This window comes from Phaethon lepturus, unplaced genomic scaffold, assembly GCF_000687285.1.
Source record: "Phaethon lepturus isolate BGI_N335 unplaced genomic scaffold, ASM68728v1 scaffold6596, whole genome shotgun sequence".
Classification (NCBI taxonomy): domain Eukaryota; kingdom Metazoa; phylum Chordata; class Aves; order Phaethontiformes; family Phaethontidae; genus Phaethon; species Phaethon lepturus.
Window position 1 is genome coordinate 35,213 of NW_010544008.1, and position 19,578 is coordinate 54,790.

Consider the following 19,578-nt stretch of genomic DNA (forward strand, 5'->3'; position numbering starts at 1 on the left):
ATGTGAAGTTCCATTATACAGAATGATTTTTTGGCATGTGCTGAGGGCTTAGCAAAAGTTATTGATGGGAGAAATATGCAAGAGAAATAAAGATGAGGAAACTTCTTGGCTTTTGTTCAGCCCAGGGTTTTCACAATACGGTAAGAAGGAAGCTGTGTCAGATCCAGGTTATGATATTCATTTTTTCTCCTACTATTGATGTGGTTCATTGGTGGATGAAACAATGTTCTGTATTTCCTGTATGTTGCCAAAAGCTTTCATTCTTCTAACAAAATATTTGAGATCCTGTTCGGATCATTTACCAGTATCCTTTCAGCTCTGATACGGCTTTAACAATCAAATAGCTTGGGGGGAAGAGGAGGAAAGGGTTGTAGTCATTGTTGACATCAACAGCATATATGTAGCACACTCCCAAAGTTGCCCTTTGCAAGGAAAAAATCAGTGGTTCAACAAATGGTTATTTCACCCGAACATTTAAGTTCTGTCAGAAATACATTTTAATTCTCTAAATTGCAGTCGTCTTTTAAATTGTGGTCCCACTATTGTTTTTCATATATATTCAAAAAATTTGAACGCCTAAATAAGAATGTTCCACTTTTAATATTGTTAGACCATCAGCACAGGAAGTGAAGCTTGAATATTGTTGATAGCACTAATCAACAGTACTGTAGATAGCACTAACGCTTTAAATTAATCATAACGTTATTGTGTAACTCCAGTAATGAGTCAGAAATGCTAGTGGTACTTTTTTAATCTCACATTTTTCTCTATGCAAAAATGTAAAAAAACTCCTAATTGCTGGAAAAAAAAGATTGAGTTGTATGTTGAAAAGCTAACAAGAGATTGAATGGAACTTTTTTTATTTGTAGGGGTGATAAGGATGCCTAAAATCTAGTTTTCTCATTTTCTTCTCTTTTATTGGAGGACTTGGGCTATTCAAATAGAAAAAAGAAAAAAAAAAAAGAGATATAACAGTGAGAGAAATTAGATGGATCACTTTGAAGATTAAAATTTTCCTTCCCTAAAAGTTTAAAAAGGAAGAAGAACACTGCAGCCTTCTCTAGCATGGCTCCTGCATGATGACTGTATCTCAGGGGGATGGTGGAGTGCATAGACCTCGGTGTTGCTCATACCTGAGTTCTTTAGTCAGTGAAGGCTCGAAAATGCAAAGATATTTAGATACCTAATTTCTACTGAAACTAATGGGTGTTTGGTATTTCAGAGTCTTGGTTCTGAAAAGAGCTTGTGTATGTGGCAGTAGTTCCTCTAGAAAGATTCCTCAGTATCTTCTGGGTAGTTGTTTCTTACCCTTGATTGCGTTCACCCTCTCCTACAGCTCTGGTGAATTGAAGATGAAACAGAAACAAGTATTTTTTCTTAACAATTACTTTACTATGTTCATTACCTTACTGGTTTTTTGGGGGTTTTGAGAAGCTTAGCAAATTCTCCATTCTGAACCCATGACTGATTAGAATTTCTTGGTTTTCCTAACTCACATTCATACTTGTCGTCTCTCCACAAGAGGATGCTTTGGCAATCCTGGCCTTAGTACAGGGGAAGGAATGACTCTTCTACTTCATTTTATCACTTCATTTTATGTTTGTCAGGAAGATGTAATCTCAACTGAAGCTGAACCAGGGACACGGTACTCAGGTGTAGCACTTTAGCTACAGGTGTAGCTCTTTAGCTGAGCCCTCCTCTTCTGCAAGACTGTTGATGTGGGAATTTACCTGGGTAACAGTGATGAGACAGCAGAAATGAGAAAGACTATTTATAGTTATTTATGTCTATGGGGCATCTCACATGCATGAAAAAGCGTTTTACTGGAATGCTCTTTTTTTCTCTTGCTATAATTTATTTTTTTCAAATAACTTGCAAAATGAAACTTCAGCAAATGTAATGTGTTAAAAAAAAAAATCCACAAACCCTGCAGGTCCCTCCCCTGTAGTCCAGCTTCACACATCAGGAGGCTTCCAGAGTAATTTTTGGTCTCAGCAGAGAGTCTATTTGGAAATTGCTTCAAAGCAAAAATGGGTGATGGCAGTGAGAATATGCCTTGTAGATTCTGGATGAAGATGAAAAGGGAACTGAGCACTGGAGTTCGGCTTTTGAGGTGTTTCACGAGTTTCTTGATAAAGCAGAGCGATCAGCAAACTGATTCCCACCCTTCTCAAACCTGCTCCAAGCACAGGCGTAGGAAAGCGGGAGGTATTCAAGCACAAGAAGCATATGTTTTGTTTTGGAGAGACTGCACACCTGCCTAGTGTGATAGCACATATGTATAGCACATATTTCGCTTTATACGTCTCTGATTTCAGGCTGAAATCCAAAACCATCGAGCACTGTTTTTGTTGCAATGTGGAATCACCATCCTCTTTAAACAGGAGGCACTTCTTAGAGAAAATGTCTACTGGAGGAAAAGAAAGGGTCTCCTGTGTGCTTGGATCTCTGCCTTGTCCACTTGCTTGAGAGCCAGGGACTTTCCGCCGATGGTGCGCGGCAGGCAGCCCCCGGGCACCCCTGCGGCACGTGGCGCCCATTCACCACGCTGCATTTACATTACATGTAAAAGACAATTTAAACTGGTAGTTTCTGATCTCTAAAAGTAGAGGCAATTCACCTGGCTTGAATACTCTCTTTCCCTCTCTGCAAAGCCCTCTCTAATTCAGAATCAGAAGTTGGCAACCTGAACAACCTTACTAGGCCTGTAATTTCTTCTTTTTCCGTCTTTCCATGGTGAAACAGAAAGTGCCACCTTTGGAAACATAGTATTGCAAAATGTCTATGTTTGCTTCGTTTTTAAAATTTTGAACTCAGTATCACACCAAAATCTTTTGAATTGCAGGCATTAGAAGAGCCAACCAAGACCGCTAGCGTGACTGAAGGCACTGCTTTGGACACCCATTCAGAGGTAGTCCTTTGAATACATCTCTTTCAAATCTCTATTTGAAAACAAAAAAACCAAAGGTTAACTGAGTGTTCGATCCCCCCTTTTCAGATGTGCTCCCCTGCCCAGCTCAGACAACAAACAGAAGAGCTGTGTGCTGTCATTGATCAAGTCCTGCAGGACCCGTTGACTATGGTAACCCATCAGTGTGTGGGACTGACTTTTTTGCTTCCTGTCCTTTTGCTTCTTGTCATTAATAAGTCTGTTCTCTGTTGAAAATTTTCTAGCGCCGATGCGAGTCTTCTCCAAGTTTTCTACAGATGAGTACGGAGTCAGATGTTGGCAAGGTAGGTGAACAAGCCCACACATACACCAAGGCCTGGAAATAGAGGAAAGGGATTTTTGGCAGAGGAACACATAAAAAATGCATTCAAAATATCCTGCACAATGTCTGGTCCACCATGCAAAAACAGTGCACAGAACCAGCATTCCTGAGTGACTATATTCAATATACACTTCAAATTTTATTTTCATTTTTGAAATTACTTCTGTCAACTGTACACAGTGGCGGATCGGGCTTCAGGCAGCTGAAAGACAGAAGAAACATGATAGTAGCTGAAGCAGCAGGTTGAGACTGTTATTGAGAGAATGTTTTCCAATGCCTGCACTGAATCTGAAGTGGTTAAAATGCTGCTACTAAGTTAAGCTATAGCATCCAAAACCTAGTTCCTTGGGCAATTGAGAATTGAGCCTTGACCAAATGGAAGGCATCTGTTAACAGTCACGAAACCAAAAAAAGGGCACAAAAGGTGAGTTTAACGGGATACAGCATAGGGACCAAGCCAAAGGTTGTGAGGACCTCACAATGAGAGAGCAAAGTGCTTCAACTGAAGGTAGAAGAGAGTTATAGACAGGAAGGAAAAAAGAGTGTATGTTATAATAAATAAATGCCTCAGAAATAACATGGATTAGTCAGATGAAAGCAAGTTCTTGCAAATGAGAACATGGAAAGCTGCCATTTCAGGTTATTTTGTGAGCAAATATAACTTAAATTTCACGGGGCTATTTCACCACACCTATGGCTATCTATTACTAAGCATTTTGTTATGAGAGTTCTCAGAGATAATTTACATGCCATCATCAATAGAGTGGGATCAATGGTTTAGGGCAGTAAAAATGAAGTAGTATTTTCTGCAATAAACATACCAAGCAAAGCTTTAATATAACTTATTCTCATGTATTGCATGAATCTTCCTGGAAAACTGAAGTTTTCTTGAATTTGAGCAATTAATAACTTGTCACAATGGTGAAAATCTCTTTGAGTTACTCCTCAGTAACTCTTTGCTCTTAATATATTTATTTTGTACAAGGTGTCAACAACACTGCAGAGAGCAGCTGGACGTGAAACCAGATATGTAAGTATTTTCATAATTACACTACATTTTGCATGCAGAAGTGTGTAATTTTCCTGCTCTTGCTACAATATTGGGTGAGTCTGTGCAGGCATCTCCTCATGACATGAGTAACAGAGAAGTGAGTATGTTAGAGCTCTAGCAACTGAGACTTGAGATATCTTCCCACTGCTGTAAATCCATCATGGCGAGAATCTCTTCAGTGCGGTGTCTATTGATAATTTTACCTGTGTGAATATGATGTTAAAATTAATTTCTTCACACACTTCGTTTTTGTTTGGTTCAAGCATGGGGTTATTTGGCAAACAGACTGTTAGGGGTGCTGAAGGGTACATTTGTTTGGACTCAGCCTGCACTGCAGGGGACTCGCTTTGGAAGTCCAATATTTCTTGCCTATCCATCAGAATTTGGGGTTGACCCAAATGCTTCTTTACAAGGTATAGAGCTGCTGAAAACCCATGGTTTATCCTTAGATGAATAGAAGCTGTTTTGACACGTATACACGCATTCCAATGTATAAAGAATAACTCTATATTGAGTCATCTGTTCAATTATTGAAACATTAAACCAAATTAACATTTTAATTCTCACTAGCATACAGTTACTGCAGGTTCCATATTTTACTCTACACTCATCATGTGGTGAGAAATCTCTGTTTACATTCAGCATTTATATTGAACCCCAAATCAAAGCACTGTTGGCAAAGCAATAGGGGCCTTTCAGTTTTATACCAGCACAATGCTTGACTGATCAATTCAGTTTTGCTTCTGGAATGTGGGGGTATGCGTATTTTATTGCATACTGTGATTATTACTTGACAGATTGTGCTGGCTCATACTAATTAGAAAGGATATTGGAAGAGAGCTTTTTAATGAAATAAAAGAGAGTGTTTCAGAGGTAGTCTGTGAGAAAGAGTATATTTAATACTACTCCAGGGCAGATCTCCAGCTCTCAAAACTGTGGCTGACATATACCATAAATTCAGGCATCCAACTTACATGGCTAACGATACACTTAGATTTTCTTTGCTGGAATAAAAAAATGACTCTTTCTTCCCAGTAAAGGGAAGATAACTATAGTATATTTTTAAATATATATAAAAATTATACACATTTATTTACATTTATTTTTTATTTATGTGTATATAGTATACACGTATCTATATGTATTGTATATATACTATATACCTATATATAGGTATATATGTATTTTTATATATAGGTATATGAACTATATACCCCAATAAAATATTATTTATGAACACACAGACATATAAATGTGTAAGTATGCACACATGATAATATTACTCATTACTTCAACAGTTTATATGGTGTAGTAGACTATACAAATATATTGAAATAACCTGCCATTTAACAATTGAAATGACATAGATTTGCTTTGGCCACAATTACTTCTTGTCTTCCCATGCACTTCAGAAACTTAATAAGGATATAAATGACTCTATGAATAGCAAGGGAGTGTATAAAAAGTATGGAAAAATGTCTGACTTCAGTGAAACTACAAAAGTTTGTTCCAGCTGACAGGTAAATACAACAGTTGACACCAACTTTTGAAAATTTGTGGTCTTTGATATGATACCATTCACCATTTTATAATAGTGCATCTGTTGACACCAAGCTAAGTGGTGTGGTTGACACACCTGAGGGACAGGATGCCGTCCAGAGGGACCTGGGCAAACTTGAGGAATGGGCCCGTGTGAACCTCAGGAGGTTCAACAAGGCCAAGTACAGGGTCCTGCAGCTGGGTCAGGGCAATCCCCAGTATCAATCCAGGCTGGGGGATGAAGGGATTGAGAGCAGCCTGGTTGAGAAGGACTTGGGGCTACTGGTGGATGAAAAGCTGGACATGAGCCGGCAATGTGTGCTCGCAGCCCAGAAGGCCAACCATATCCTGGGCTGCATCCAAAGCAGCATGGCCAGCAGGGCGAGGGAGGGGATTCTGCCCCTCTACTGAGCTCTGCAAGGTCTTTGTCACACGGGATCAAAGTAAGAGCATGTTCTTCGCTTTCCAAGTGTGCTGGAATTGCTTTTCTGCTTGAAACGGTGAGAGGAACATATTGTTCAGTTGATAAAAATCCACTGTAGCGGTTCTTCTGCAGAGGGTACAGGCCATAAAGGCACTGCCTTGTCTTCTGCTACAGCTGTAACATGTAACCATTTTATCTACTACTTCTTTTAACACCACCCTGAAGAATATTCACATTTTAGAGTCTCAAGGCCTCTAAATCACACCTACATGAAGGAAGGGCATGTTATCTGTACAGAAGTGCTGTATTATCCAGTGGCACTCCTACAGAGCTTGAAGGAGTTGACTGGAGGGAATAGTGCATCAGAAATTCTGAATCTTACCACTGTGTGGACGAATAAGCATGTGGCACACTATTATTTTACATATGCACACACTTTCCATTTCACATTTCATTCACGTTTTATGTGAATTTTACATTCACATTTACCCTTGATCTGGAAAACAGGGCTTCTGCTGTTCAATGTATGCTCAGAAAAAAGAGTAATGCTTGAGTAGGATTGTTCTGGTTTTCATAATGTAAAGTCAGAAGGATGAGAAGGTTGAACTGAGCTCCCAATACAGTCGACGGTGTTAATAACACTGATGCTGCAGATCAACAGACAATGTCAGGGTCAGAAATATCAGGATTTGTGTTTTGAGGTTAGATAGAGGTGAAAAGTGAAATTTTGTTGCACTTGGAAAGAGCATCCCTAAAATTTTAACAGGCATTCCTATTTTATTATACTTAGAAATAAACTGGGAAGTGCAATATTTTAACTTGCCTTATAAACTGCATGTCACTGCATCAGTGGTAAAAGCTTCTGTACCTAAGCATACTGCTGTCCATGGATTTTTCTTCTGTAATTGCTATAAACACTATTATGTTTTATGTAATACTCTATATATTTACCATTTTTGCAGGCCAACCTTTACAAATCAGCACCTATGGTAACAGAGAGTCAGCTGGTATGTATTGCACAGCTGTGATATGCTGTTTTTCAAAATTTACACAAACACAAAAGTAATTACTATTTACTTTCTTAGTCCTGTGAAAGAAGCTGCAGTCAATATCCTACAAAGCTGCATTGCTTCTACAGAGCTGCATTGCTTTCTTCTGCACTGAATACACGCCTGTTTTAAGTAACTGTAAATCCTGACACTACTTGTAAACCCATGGACCAAGTGACTTGTAAACCCATGGACCAAGTGACCCCAAGAGGGTCTTGCTGAATCTTGAGGTGTGCGACAACTATAGAGTCCACTGCTGGTTCTTGGACTCTTCTAATATTCCACTTCTACAATTTTGTTCATATGCAACAACTTTCTGGCATCTGTTTTCTTCTTACATGCTTGTTTAAACCAAAGCTGGCTTAACTAGTGAAAAGCAAGGGTAAAATCAAATAAAGAAAGGGAGATTATGCATCAGGTGTTCATTTTAGCTCTGATCACAATTTCGTCTTGTTGGAGACAAACTTTCTAAAGAAAGGTCAGAAGAGAGGTCATGGAGTCTGTCCAAGTGACAGAGATCATTAATGAATGCTTAGGGAAAAAATGAGATGTAGATGAGAATTTTTTCCCATTGTATATTTCAGGTAATAGAATTTTAGGGACTTCCTGAATCAATTTCTGCTGTTTAATAAACCTTGACCACTTCTTCTTTCATGAGTTTTTCCAGTTACTTTTTGAATCTTGTTATACTTTAGTCTCTACAACATTCTGTAGCAATAAGGTTTGCTTTTTAATTATGCATTATGCGAAATAGTACCTTATTTCTTTGCTTTAATCCCAATACTTGATCTGAGTTCTTGTACTGAAACAGCAAATAATTGTTCTTTCTTCACTTTCTAAATAATATTAATGATTTTCTAAGTATTAACCATAATACTCTATCAGTCACTTCTTTTTCATACATAAAAGTCAAAATTGTTTAGTCAGTCTTTGAGAAGTATGGATACTGGCCCATACCTTTCATGATCCTTGTTGCCCTTTTCTATATCTTTTTCAGGTTTTTGGTTTTGAGATTGGGAGGCTAAAAGCATAGACTGCTCTTGTCTAGCTCTGAACACAGTGCTTCCTATTTACATGATGACATGATAAGGTTCTTTACTGTTGTTCCTATTCCTTCCTTAACAATTCCTAGTAATTTATTTAGTTCATCTTATTTGTACTGAGCAGTAAGCCAGTGTTTGCATAGAACTGTATACAGTAAACCCAAGATATAATTTCTGAGTAGTCAGAGCTAGTTTCTGAACTAACTAGTTGATCACTGCATGTGTAAATTTAGGATGTAGTTTAGTTTTCCCATGTGAAATGTATCAACGTTGAATTCAGTTAAGTTTCACCTGCCTTTTTGTCATTCATTCACTCACTCAGTATCATAAGATCTCTCTACGCTGATATTTTGTTTTTACTCCCCTGAATGATTCAATATTACCAGCAAACTTTGTCACCTTACTAGCCACTCTTTTCTGGATGATGTAGATCCATAATTCAAAGCCCAGATTCCAGAGGGCATCTCTGAGGAACTCTATTTATGACTTCTCTCCACTGTGAAATTTAAATGTTTATTCCAGCCTTTTGCTTCCTATCTTTTAACTGGTCCATGGGAAATATTCTTTTTTACACCATAGCAGTTTCATTTCCTAAGTAGACCCTGCTGAAGAACCTTCACTAAAGCCTTTGGAAATCCGTGTACATCATGGCTGCACATCCACTGGACTTTATGCTCTGTGATGCAGCCTCATTTTGTTATCCCTGGTCATGCATTTAGGGACCCAGTGAGAAAAAAAACCAAAACACTGAGCCTCACATAAGATGGTCTGTTGATTCCCACTTGGTTTCAAGTAATGTGTATTCCTAGATGCTGAAAGATTCTCATATTGCTAGTTTAAACATAACCTACATCTGCCATATCAGCCAGATTTCTTGCCTCACTGACTCTAAAATAATTAAAAGATTTATTGCCCTAAGTGCCCTTTCAAAAGACATTCACTATTATTTATCCATTGTCATCAGTTAATTAGTACACACTAATTCTGTTCCTTAGTATAGTTAGCTCCTACTACTTTGCACAGCTTGAAATGTCATACACAGTGATTTGTGATTCCTGGTCCTCTTCAGGATCCTGCAGTATAACCTGCCCTATAGCTGCCACTTCTCATTCTTCTGGTGCTAATTGTGTCTGAAATTAAATACCACAATTCATAGTGTGGCAATTTCACACTGGAATTGCTTTACAACTTTGTTTATTCCTTGCACTTCATTTGCTCATTTCATCAATTTGTTCTCAAATCTCTCTTATTGACACTGTACTTGAGACAGTCCCTCCAAATTGTTTCTTTGCCAGTGTGAGAATCTCCCTAAGTCTTCCTGTGAGGAAAGGTGAAGTGAGGAATTAGTTTTCAGCCCTGGTCTGCTTTTCTTCATGCATCTTTTTTATGTCTTGATTATATCTACTGGCCCCATAGGCTTTTAGTTGTAAGGAAAGGTAACAAGATTTTTTTCTGAAAGTCTTTCTTGGCCTAATATATGAAGTTTTTATATTACAGGTTAGATTTTTTTCATTTTTTTCTTTTTTTTTCTTCTAGATTGTATTTGAACACAACTTTCTGTCTTTTGATCCTTTTCTTCCTTATTCGTTTTTTCACTTTTCAGCACTTCTCTTTCAACATCCCAGAATTTACTGATCTCTTAAACTCTTCTTATAAGCTGATGCACATCTTCTCTGAAACATTACTGTCTTAAGCAGTATTCTGGTCACTAAGAACCATTTCATCCTTTTGTCAGCTCCTTAGATTTTTTTTTCTTGTTTTTTTTTTTAATAGCTATTTTAATTATTTAACTATATATTTTATTTCACCTCTTTTAAATTGCAGTCACTACAATGGAAATCTTGTGCGTGCTTTTTGTTCAGACAGCAGTGCTGTCTCTGAGCACATTGTGATCTCTATTCACAAATGATGATTCTTCAGTAGTAGATTTTTACCTAGAAATTTTGCAGCATTTATGATTCAGCCAATTACTCCTCCTCTTGTGGAGTCTCTGACTAGCTCTACCAGGGACCGATTATTTATGGTGACCAGAAATGTTGTATCTATACCTCTCAACTGTATGACTTTTATGCAATAGACAGGCAAAACATTGGGCATGCCACCGTGAGTCTCATCAACAGATTTTCTACTCTTTTAAAAAATGACTATGAATGACTCATGATAACAAAGTGGAAAGCCTTATGCAGCACACCAACATGACACACAATATTGCCATTATCATTAACAATAACTTTTTTCTTGATATATATTTCATGATTGCATGATATATATATATGTCATGCAAATAAAGCAAAATTCACATGGGGCCAGTCACCTTGGTACCATTGTTCTAAGTCTTTTTGGTTCAGATATTTTAATGCTGTATCAGTCATCCATGGTTTTTGAGTGTGCAATGGAAGGATTTATAAAAATATATTTATATACAGAAATAGTAGAAAAGGAGTCATATATATTTAAAGCAAGTACAGAACAGCATTTATGTATTTTGTGTGCAGGTTTAAATGACAGTAGCAGAAAGAGCACTGCAGTTTCTTGCATGAGAAGGATTGTGGCTATGAGTTGCAGGGACTCGAGGCTGGACAGAAGATGAGTTCAAGCATTTCAAAGGAAGAAAAACATTAAACAAAAATAGATAACAATCCTCATGGTCTGGTCCAGTAGTTAAATCTGGAGTCTTTCAGTTAATATAGACATATTTCTATGGCTTATTTTGTTCTGGGGTATTTTAGAACGTGACTTGGCAGTATTTTTTCTCTATTTAATTCATTTTGAAGCACATGTATTACTGAGGTTCTGGTATTTCCTACATTTAAAACTATTGACCCCAAAGCTCCATGAAATGAATTAAACCATGGTTGAGAATATGACATCTCAGGAATTACAGTGTGATTGTTTTAAAGTAAAATAGTACTAAATTCAGCATCTTTTAAGATCCAATTCAGGTCAGAATGACATCAAATACAACATTATTGTCAGGTCCAGCATAAAATCAGTGGTCATGGTGCATCTATCCACCTAAAATGATTTCATGGTCTTTGAGCACTGACGAATGACTTCTGGAAGGCAGTGTTTGCCATGGTCTATACTAGGTCTATACTTTGTCAAACACCAAAATGCAGGCACTGCTGAAGTGAAATGTGTCAGTTATACTGAAGAGTGGTCCATACAGAGCCATCACACAGGGAAGTAGGAAATGAGAGATTCCTGGTATACCAGGAATGTGGAAAATGTGGGTGAAGGGAACTTAAATGTGCTAAAAGAGTTTCCTAAAGAAGGGGAAGGAAACAGAGAGGGAAGCAGAGAGCGGTGTCAGTGGCAAGGGCTTGCTTAGCCCCCTCCTTGCCACCAGCCTGGGCAGTGAGCAGCGCCTGGGCAAACCTGCTCCTTTTTCCCGTCCCCTTCCCCCAGAACAGCAGCAGAGGTGAGTGCCTCCTTCACACTACTTTACTGTAGGTCTGTCCCGTTTCTCCAGAAAATGAGAAGAAGATTCATTCCTGTACTGATTTTAGCTCGGTTTAGTTTAGCACAGGGTCAGTGGAAAGTATGATACGGTACAGTATCAGACATCTTGTTGAAAATTCAGCTGTTTCTTGAAATGCAAATATTTCAGGAGGAACAAAAATAAAGACAACTTGAATTCTAAATAGCTGACCTAGTCCTCTGTGCTCTGGTGCAAGACCTGCTGCTGCTTCAGCATGGAGGTGGAGAAAATAATTATCCTTCCTTCCTAGGCTTTTCAAAGCGATGTGAATAATTTACTACTTAGCCAGAGGAAGAGGAAGTCCTTTTAACCACAGTTATATGGCTTCACACCTTCAAATGTAATAAGGGAGAACCTCATTGTAGACTGATACACTGCCTGGAATGTTTTATTGCATTTTTGCAAGTGTAAGGCTTCTACAAGGGAAAATAAAAATAAACTGATACGTTCAATAACATATTTCCCTTGGTGAAGACTAATTTGTGGCAGAAAGGAAATAGAAGCAGAAAATTTTAAGGTGATTCACAGTTCAACTAGACAAAGCGTCTATGTTTTTATTGTAAGGGCAAAAAGCATCTTTTTGCAGACAGTGGAGACTGCAACGCTGCTCCATGACACAGGAGCCAGCTCCTCACTACCTGAAATCAGGTGCTCTCAACAGTTTAGAGGCTCCTCAGGTGACTCTGGCTGCTCAGTGCTGACAGAAGATGACCGCATTGCCTGGGGTGTGCTGCACTGCATACTTGCCCCACCTACCTCAGGGTCCCTTTCCCCAAAACTAATGAGTTTTTTGGAAGGGACAGGGAACGGTTCCTCCCCATGAGGCTATTCTTTGGTTATCCCATTTGAAGCAGAATTCTTCAAAGACTGCAAGAGACTATTTGTACAGAAGAGTTGGATGTAAAGGCTGTGTAGGCAAACAGAGGGACTTGGTGCTTGCTATTTGTCATGCGAGGTCTGATGGACTCAGAGCAGAAAGCAAAGAAAGAGAGCAGCTGGTTCTTTTATCCCAAACCTAGCTCTCCTGTTTTGTTATTTTTTTTTATCTGATCATGTCATATTTTTTTAATCATTTGCCTGGTTGTCACAGAGCCAGGCTGCTTCAAAACAGCACTGCATTGAAAACATATTAAAAAGCCAATTCCTTGTTAAACATTACGAGGCAACTTTCTTGTTTACAGGAAAACCGTTCAGGTATCCAGAATGACTTACTGCCTGTGTAGTGACACAAAGCACCACAAGAAGGGAGTACAGCCATTGCTAGCTGTCAAAGAAGGGTCTGGCCCTACATATTTTGGGGATCTCTGAATACCCTGGATAAGGGGAAGTGACAGTGACTTGGATAGGAGAAACATGGGACTTAGAGGATTTTAAGCCTCTGCTGAGAGGAACGGGGTTGCAACTGGGACCTTACTCACCGGTTTCAGCAAGATCTCATGGAGAACCGGTGCCATAATAACAGAGGGAAAAATCAGAGGTGAACATGCCCCTACGGGTGCCAATGAGAAGTTCGATCTTCAGACCTTGGGGCGAATATCATGCACGGCTCATTTTCATACAGCCAAAATACCTTCTGTCCCAGAAGAAGGGTGGCCATGTCCATACTGCCTATCAAGACACCCTGGCCCACCCTACCCTCCTATGTCTGACTGTGCGCCCATTGACCCGGGCCAAGGGAGCACCCAGGCACCGAATCAGTACAACTGATCATGGGTCGGTCCTGGAGCTTGTGTCTCGGCCCTGTGTAATTTGCCTATCGGGCTCTAGCCACGTGAGGGCAATTGGCAGCCCATTGCAACCATAACAACCTTTACCGTTTTGCAGTGCTGTCGTAGGAAGACCAACACTTTCCTTGGCAAAACTGTCTCAGCTTGTTTTCTCAGCAGTGTCAGTAGTGCTATATAGCTTGTCAGGGAGCTAATAAAGTATTTCAAATTCTGGTTCCTGGCTGATAGCCACCACCCTGTTAGCCGAGTCAGACGTAAACATATGATTCAGTCAGCACTTGAGTGTGTGATGTTGATCAGAAAATGCTTCCTTAAAAGCATTTCTACAGTGTGCTTTTGGGAGAGGTTTCCTACATAAGGAGACTCGCTTATTCTTGATTTCAGGTACCTCAATGGGCTTTTAATTGCATGGTTACATGGTGTGGAGTGCTAGAAAGCCACACACAGGTGCTTTGTCTGCGTAATGATGACTTCATAGTAACTGTAGCATTCTTTTTATTTTTATACTTTATGTTGAAAACAAGGAGTCTTTCACTTTCACAAACTCTTCTCAGAAATCTTGGACAGAAAATAATTATTTTATGGTGAATCCTACGAAGAAAAAGTCATGAACTATGTACTGTAAATTCATTAAATAAGCACCGTATCTTTCACTAAATTGATCTTCTTGATGAAAAAGTTTAAGTTTTACTCTTTTAGAAAATTTAATATCACCTCATGGCTTATTTTTTGCTATCAGTTGAATATGTTTCTTCTTATTTGATGAGGCAGATGAAAGGTCCCCAACCTGTGGAAAGGAGGGAGGGAATAAAACACAAAGCTTTGTGACAAAGACTGCCCATTTTCTATGGGGTAGCCATAACAGAGAAAAATATAATTGAGTTATCAAAAACTTTAAATTCAGGACTTCAGTACTTACCAAATTCCAGTGAGAATGTACAGTTTTTTCTTCCTTTTCTTTGCTTACTGAACAATTTGTGTATTTTAAAATTATCCCCTAGCCTCAGTTTAAAGTTTATGTGGCAATCCCTCATGTCAGACTCTACTGTAAGAATTCTGAATATCACAGACGTACTAAATTGACAAGTTAATAGTCAATTTTTTGGTTGGCTGGTAGCTAACCAAGAATTTTTTTATTGATTAAATAATCCAATTTTTGTGAAATGAGGGGCACCACACATCCGTGCCGACTCAATTCTCTAAAATTGTACTTCTCCAAGTGAACTTTTGAAGATACTGTCAAAATCCAACATGCAATCACTGGTGTTATTCCCCAGAAAGACTTTCCTCTAATATGTTGCTCCCTGGATCTAAGTTAACAGCGTCAAATGTTGCCCTTCCTTTTTTCACAGTTACTGTTTTGAGGAGCCCAGAACAGAATTTGCAGCATGAAAGCAGACATATGGCTGTGCATAAAGTGTGACTTGGTGAATTTATCAAAATGCAGCTGAACAGCGAGCAAAATCATCCAGCAAAACCCACAAACAATAGTTTGACAGCCCAGTGTCAGCAACAAACAGATGTCAGTGATGAGGTTCTGTGCATAAAAACAGCTCTTGCCATTTTTGTCTGCAATCTGTGTTAGAAGTAGGCCAGGCAGCATGACACCTGAATAATTTTGGTGGTGAAATATGTTACTAATAAATTTTTTAAAAAACCTAGTCAATACAGCCTCATTGGAATTGACTTGTCTAACAAATATTCTGTAAATTGAAAAGTATTTTATTTTATTTATCTTCCATCTCTTTTCTTCTGGGTGTGCTATGGGTCAAGACAAAACCTGGTGTCATTCGTCCCGTATTGGTGAAAGAAAAGAGTGCACAGCAAAAGGAGGAAGCCTATCAACCCAATCCTTTTAAAAAGTACCTTGAAGATATCAGTGATCCAGATACTGAGCAGGTGAGTAACTCTTTGAAGAATTTTGTAGCCTCAGCTACTTTCCTTAAAGATCTTAGACCCTTATTTTGTCCTGGTGTTTTTTTTTTTTTTTTTTTTTTTTGCAAAGTTAGACGATTCCCCAAGGGGCACCTTGCTCCTGGAGGAGAGTCTCCAGGCTGCAGATGGGTAGCTGGGCTTTCTACAGGGACTTCTTTTGTGGCAATCTAAAAATCTGTATGTTGAGGAGGGCATCTTTTAATGATGTCCATAAGAAACACTATACCAAAAGAAAGTGGAACTCCGGTGCCTACCTGTCAAGCAGGTGTCTGGGTCCGATCTACTAGAAAAAAATTCCTCCATTTCAGACCCCAATCGCCTCTAAAGAGAAATGAGGACAGCAAGGACTGGGCAAGGTTCACTCTTCCCTCTCAAAGTGAGACTGCGGAAGAGCCCCAGTAAGTTTCCATGTCACTCCCCAGTGCGTAGCTCCCCCAGGTCCGTATTCGCGTCCCTCCACAGCTTGAGGGAACTGCTCTTCTACCGTACATGAGGGGCATTAACAGGCAGCCCATGGGGCAGCAAAAGTGTTGTTTTCTCCCACAGATCTCTGCATAAAACCATAGGATCACTTTGCAAAAACACATCTTGAACTTTGCTGACCTGTTTGAGGCATTATCTCAGAGAAACCCCAGATAAATGATTCTGTCAGCCTTTTCTTGTGCCTTTGTGTTTGTGTGCATTATTGTGAACTAAACGTTAACTACAATTCATAATCTGAATGTCCCTGCAAGAGCTTATTATTAACCTATCCAGTATGTTCTGAATCTTCCACCTGGAGGGTAGTAAAATGAAGCCAGTAAGTCCTCTTTCCAGACACGATGGGAACGAAATACCTTACTAATTAAATTTCTCTTACTTCTATGCCACTAGTCACATTAGAGAAAGACTTTAGCAATGACAGTCCTCTTTTCTTCCTTTTATACGTAATTTTTTTTTAGATTTTTGTTTTAGTTCTTTCCATTCCTCCGTATAGCTCTGACTTGCTGTTGAACATTCCTGGCATTTCTCAAGAGTACTGCAGCATTACAAATAGAGAAAGATTTATTTGTAACATCAGTGGGTTCCAGCAACATGTAGGGCTGGCATCAGAAGGTTTCTCATTCTGTAGGTTTCTACAGAATGTAGTTTCTGTAAAATAGGAGAAAAAAATGAATACAAATTATTATTTATAATTCGTCTCTGACCTTTTGAGGTTGACAGTGACTATTTGACTTCAGAGACTACATGTGAATTCATAGTAAGTTTTTCATGCTTTCATTTACTGACAACCTTCTGATGACCAGGCACTGGGCTGCCATTTGGCTGGGATGAAAGAGGAGGAGAGCTGACTGGGAGGTGCTGCTAGAGAATTTCTGGTCAAGGCCGCCTCAGCAGGACCTCACTGCAAAGGCAGGGGCAGCTCGTACCTCCCTTTTATCGGGGCTGGGCACTGATTCTGATGGCTATAGTTTTCCTGATGAAGGAATGATGCAACCACCAAACTTTGTATTTTCAGGCAAATACAAACCTGGGTTTATTGCCATACTCAGACTTTCTGATATCTGAAGCTAATTGCGAAAACAGATCAACTTACACCTTCTAAATGACTTATGGTACATATCATTGAAGTACTGAGGACATAATAAGTCCATGAATAAAGTGGTTGTTATAATGAAAGCCAAATTTATTTTAAATAAAAGCTATGGATTAAAATTAACTAAACAAATAGTGCACTGACTTCGATAGATGGAAAAGTTAATTTCACAATGGGTATGCTCAGTTTTGCTTCCTTTAGTTAAAAGAACAATTAAATATGCTTTTAAGTACTGGTAAATTAGCGTTTTTATCCTAACCTAAGAAATACCTCAGGTTGCTGTAAAACACACTGTTATTTCTTTCTATTAAGAGATTTTTGTTCTGCAAAAGGAATTACTTAGGCCTGTATTCAGATGGATTCATTGACTTAACAGGAACTGGGTTGGTTTGTGTGAGAAATGGTTATATGATTCTAGTAGTGGTCTGACAAAATAATTAATGGTGCTGTAATAGCCAGATCTACAGAAAACACTAAAGCACATGCTTACATCACAACAGATGCTTACAATTCCAGCTCTTGCCTCTCAGAGCAAGTTTATGGTGCTGATATAAGTCCCTCATGTGTGGAGGAGACTTGGGTGCCCACATGAGGGTGTTCACAATCTTACAGCATCCCTGAAACTCTCCTGGGGGGGTTTAGTGCCTGTTAGAGGGCGGTGGCACTGTCTCTGAAACCGGGCGCCCAGGAGCTGGCAGTGGTGGTCTCTAATCATGGGGTTGTCCACCTATAAGGACACTCATCCTCCTTCTTCACCTGCTCTCAGGAGTTAGCATTTTTGGCTACACCGCATCAGGCTTCTAAAGAGTGGGACATGTTCCCACCAATATTACCCTGAAATTAGGTACATTCACTGCTTTCATGGGATATAAGAAATGTGGATTAAAAATAGGAGGCTAGCAGCTAGGCTTTCTGTTTTCTGTGGAAAGACGAAAGTGTTAGTCTACTTGTCCTCAGAGAAGATCTTAGCAGGCATCTACTTCGTCTGAGGGCAAAACTGCTCATACTGTTACTGATTTTCCCTGCTCTGGAGATTTTCCCAGTCCTGCTGGGAGGTTCAGCCCTTACATTTCTGTTCTCTCCCTCTCTCTGCATTTTCTTATCCTTTCTTTCTAATACCATTGCCAACAACATCCTCCCTAGGTGACGTTGCTGCCCATTCTTCACCCAAATCATCTTGAGAGGACAGACCCTTTCAGGCTGCATCTTTGAGGATGGTACAGACTAGATGAGATTCCAGATGGCATCAGCTTTATTAACTTCTCTCTTTTGGTTTTTCTTAGACCTCCACAGTACCTCCCCTCCCTGACAAACCTCCCAGTGTGACACTGAGCACTGGTGACTATGTGGGTGACATTCAGTTTGAGACACAATGATGCAGCTGGCCGCAACTGCTGGCCTTGAGCTCCATGTCCCTGTGTTGACCACACTTTTCTTGCACAACAGAGAGTAGCTTGTTTGCTTTTCACTTCATTAAGAAATGTCCCCATGTGGAAAAAGACATTTCCCTTGTAAAAAAATAGTAATTTTTGCTTTAACAGGCAGCTGTTCTCATGCAGATAATCCAAAGCAGTGGATGGAGACAAAAAGAGATTTCTAAATTAGTAAAGATTGTCTGGAAAGGATGTAGCTCAGCTCACAGATAGCTCTTTTTATCTGTGTCTGGGTACACCGTATATAGATTGCCACTGGTGTGCCAATAAAATTTATAAACCAGGAAAAAACCCATTTCATTTTGTCTTTTTCTCATATTAGCTTATGCTGCCGCCTTTTTTTTTTTTTTTCCTGAGGACATATGCAATTTGTAGCATTGGCTATTCAGCGGATACCCCTCCATCAAACACTTGTTACAGGCAGTGTAACATTTCTGAGGCTCCATTCTGACAGTATTAAGGTTCTCACATTTTTAGATGCCTTGACTGGAGACAATAATTTCCCCATCATGAGAAAGAATTTTTTTTCTCTTGACCAATACCTTTCAGTAATGCTCCAGGCATTTTGGGAGTATGCTCCAATTTGTTCAAAAAAGCACCATAAAATATACTGGAAGTATATGTAACTGGTGAGCAGCGCTGATGTGACGGCTTCATGAAAATTTTCATTTGAAACTGGGGAAACAGAATCTTTTTTGGAGAAAAAATAGGGCATTTTGTTACATCGTAACATAAAAACAACTCATAGTGAATGTTATAGAGTTCATGCACTTGCAAATTATTATTATTATTAATTACTATTGTTATTTAAATTGTTTAAATTTATTAACAAGAATATACATAGGCTCCTTTGTCATTAAAAAAGATGAACCACTTTGGGCAACGGAAGAGCAAGGTAAGAACGAACTAAAGAGTTATTAGTTACACTTGGCATGAAGCTGTGAGGCCAGTTTGCCAAGGTTTATCATTAATAGAGGTAGGGCTGGTGCCTCTGAGGAGGAGCAGCAGGAGGCGAGGGTGGTGGGAAGCGACTGGTGCCTGGTCCCCT

The 19,578-nt window shown here is 39.2% G+C and overlaps 1 protein-coding gene across 1 annotated transcript in view; it reads left to right on the top strand.

The window, feature by feature from the left end:
* MLIP (muscular LMNA-interacting protein) overlaps positions 1-19,578 on the top strand; it is a gene marked incomplete at both ends in the record, with an annotated part of 42,607 nt that overhangs the window by 21,799 nt on the left and 1,230 nt on the right. Inside the window, 6 exons of the mRNA XM_010288530.1 lie at positions 2,846-2,911; positions 2,999-3,082; positions 3,175-3,234; positions 4,258-4,302; positions 7,249-7,293; positions 15,360-15,509. Of these exons, the coding sequence (XP_010286832.1) occupies positions 2,846-2,911; positions 2,999-3,082; positions 3,175-3,234; positions 4,258-4,302; positions 7,249-7,293; positions 15,360-15,509 (450 nt within the window). The remainder of the gene's footprint in view (positions 1-2,845; positions 2,912-2,998; positions 3,083-3,174; positions 3,235-4,257; positions 4,303-7,248; positions 7,294-15,359; positions 15,510-19,578) is intronic.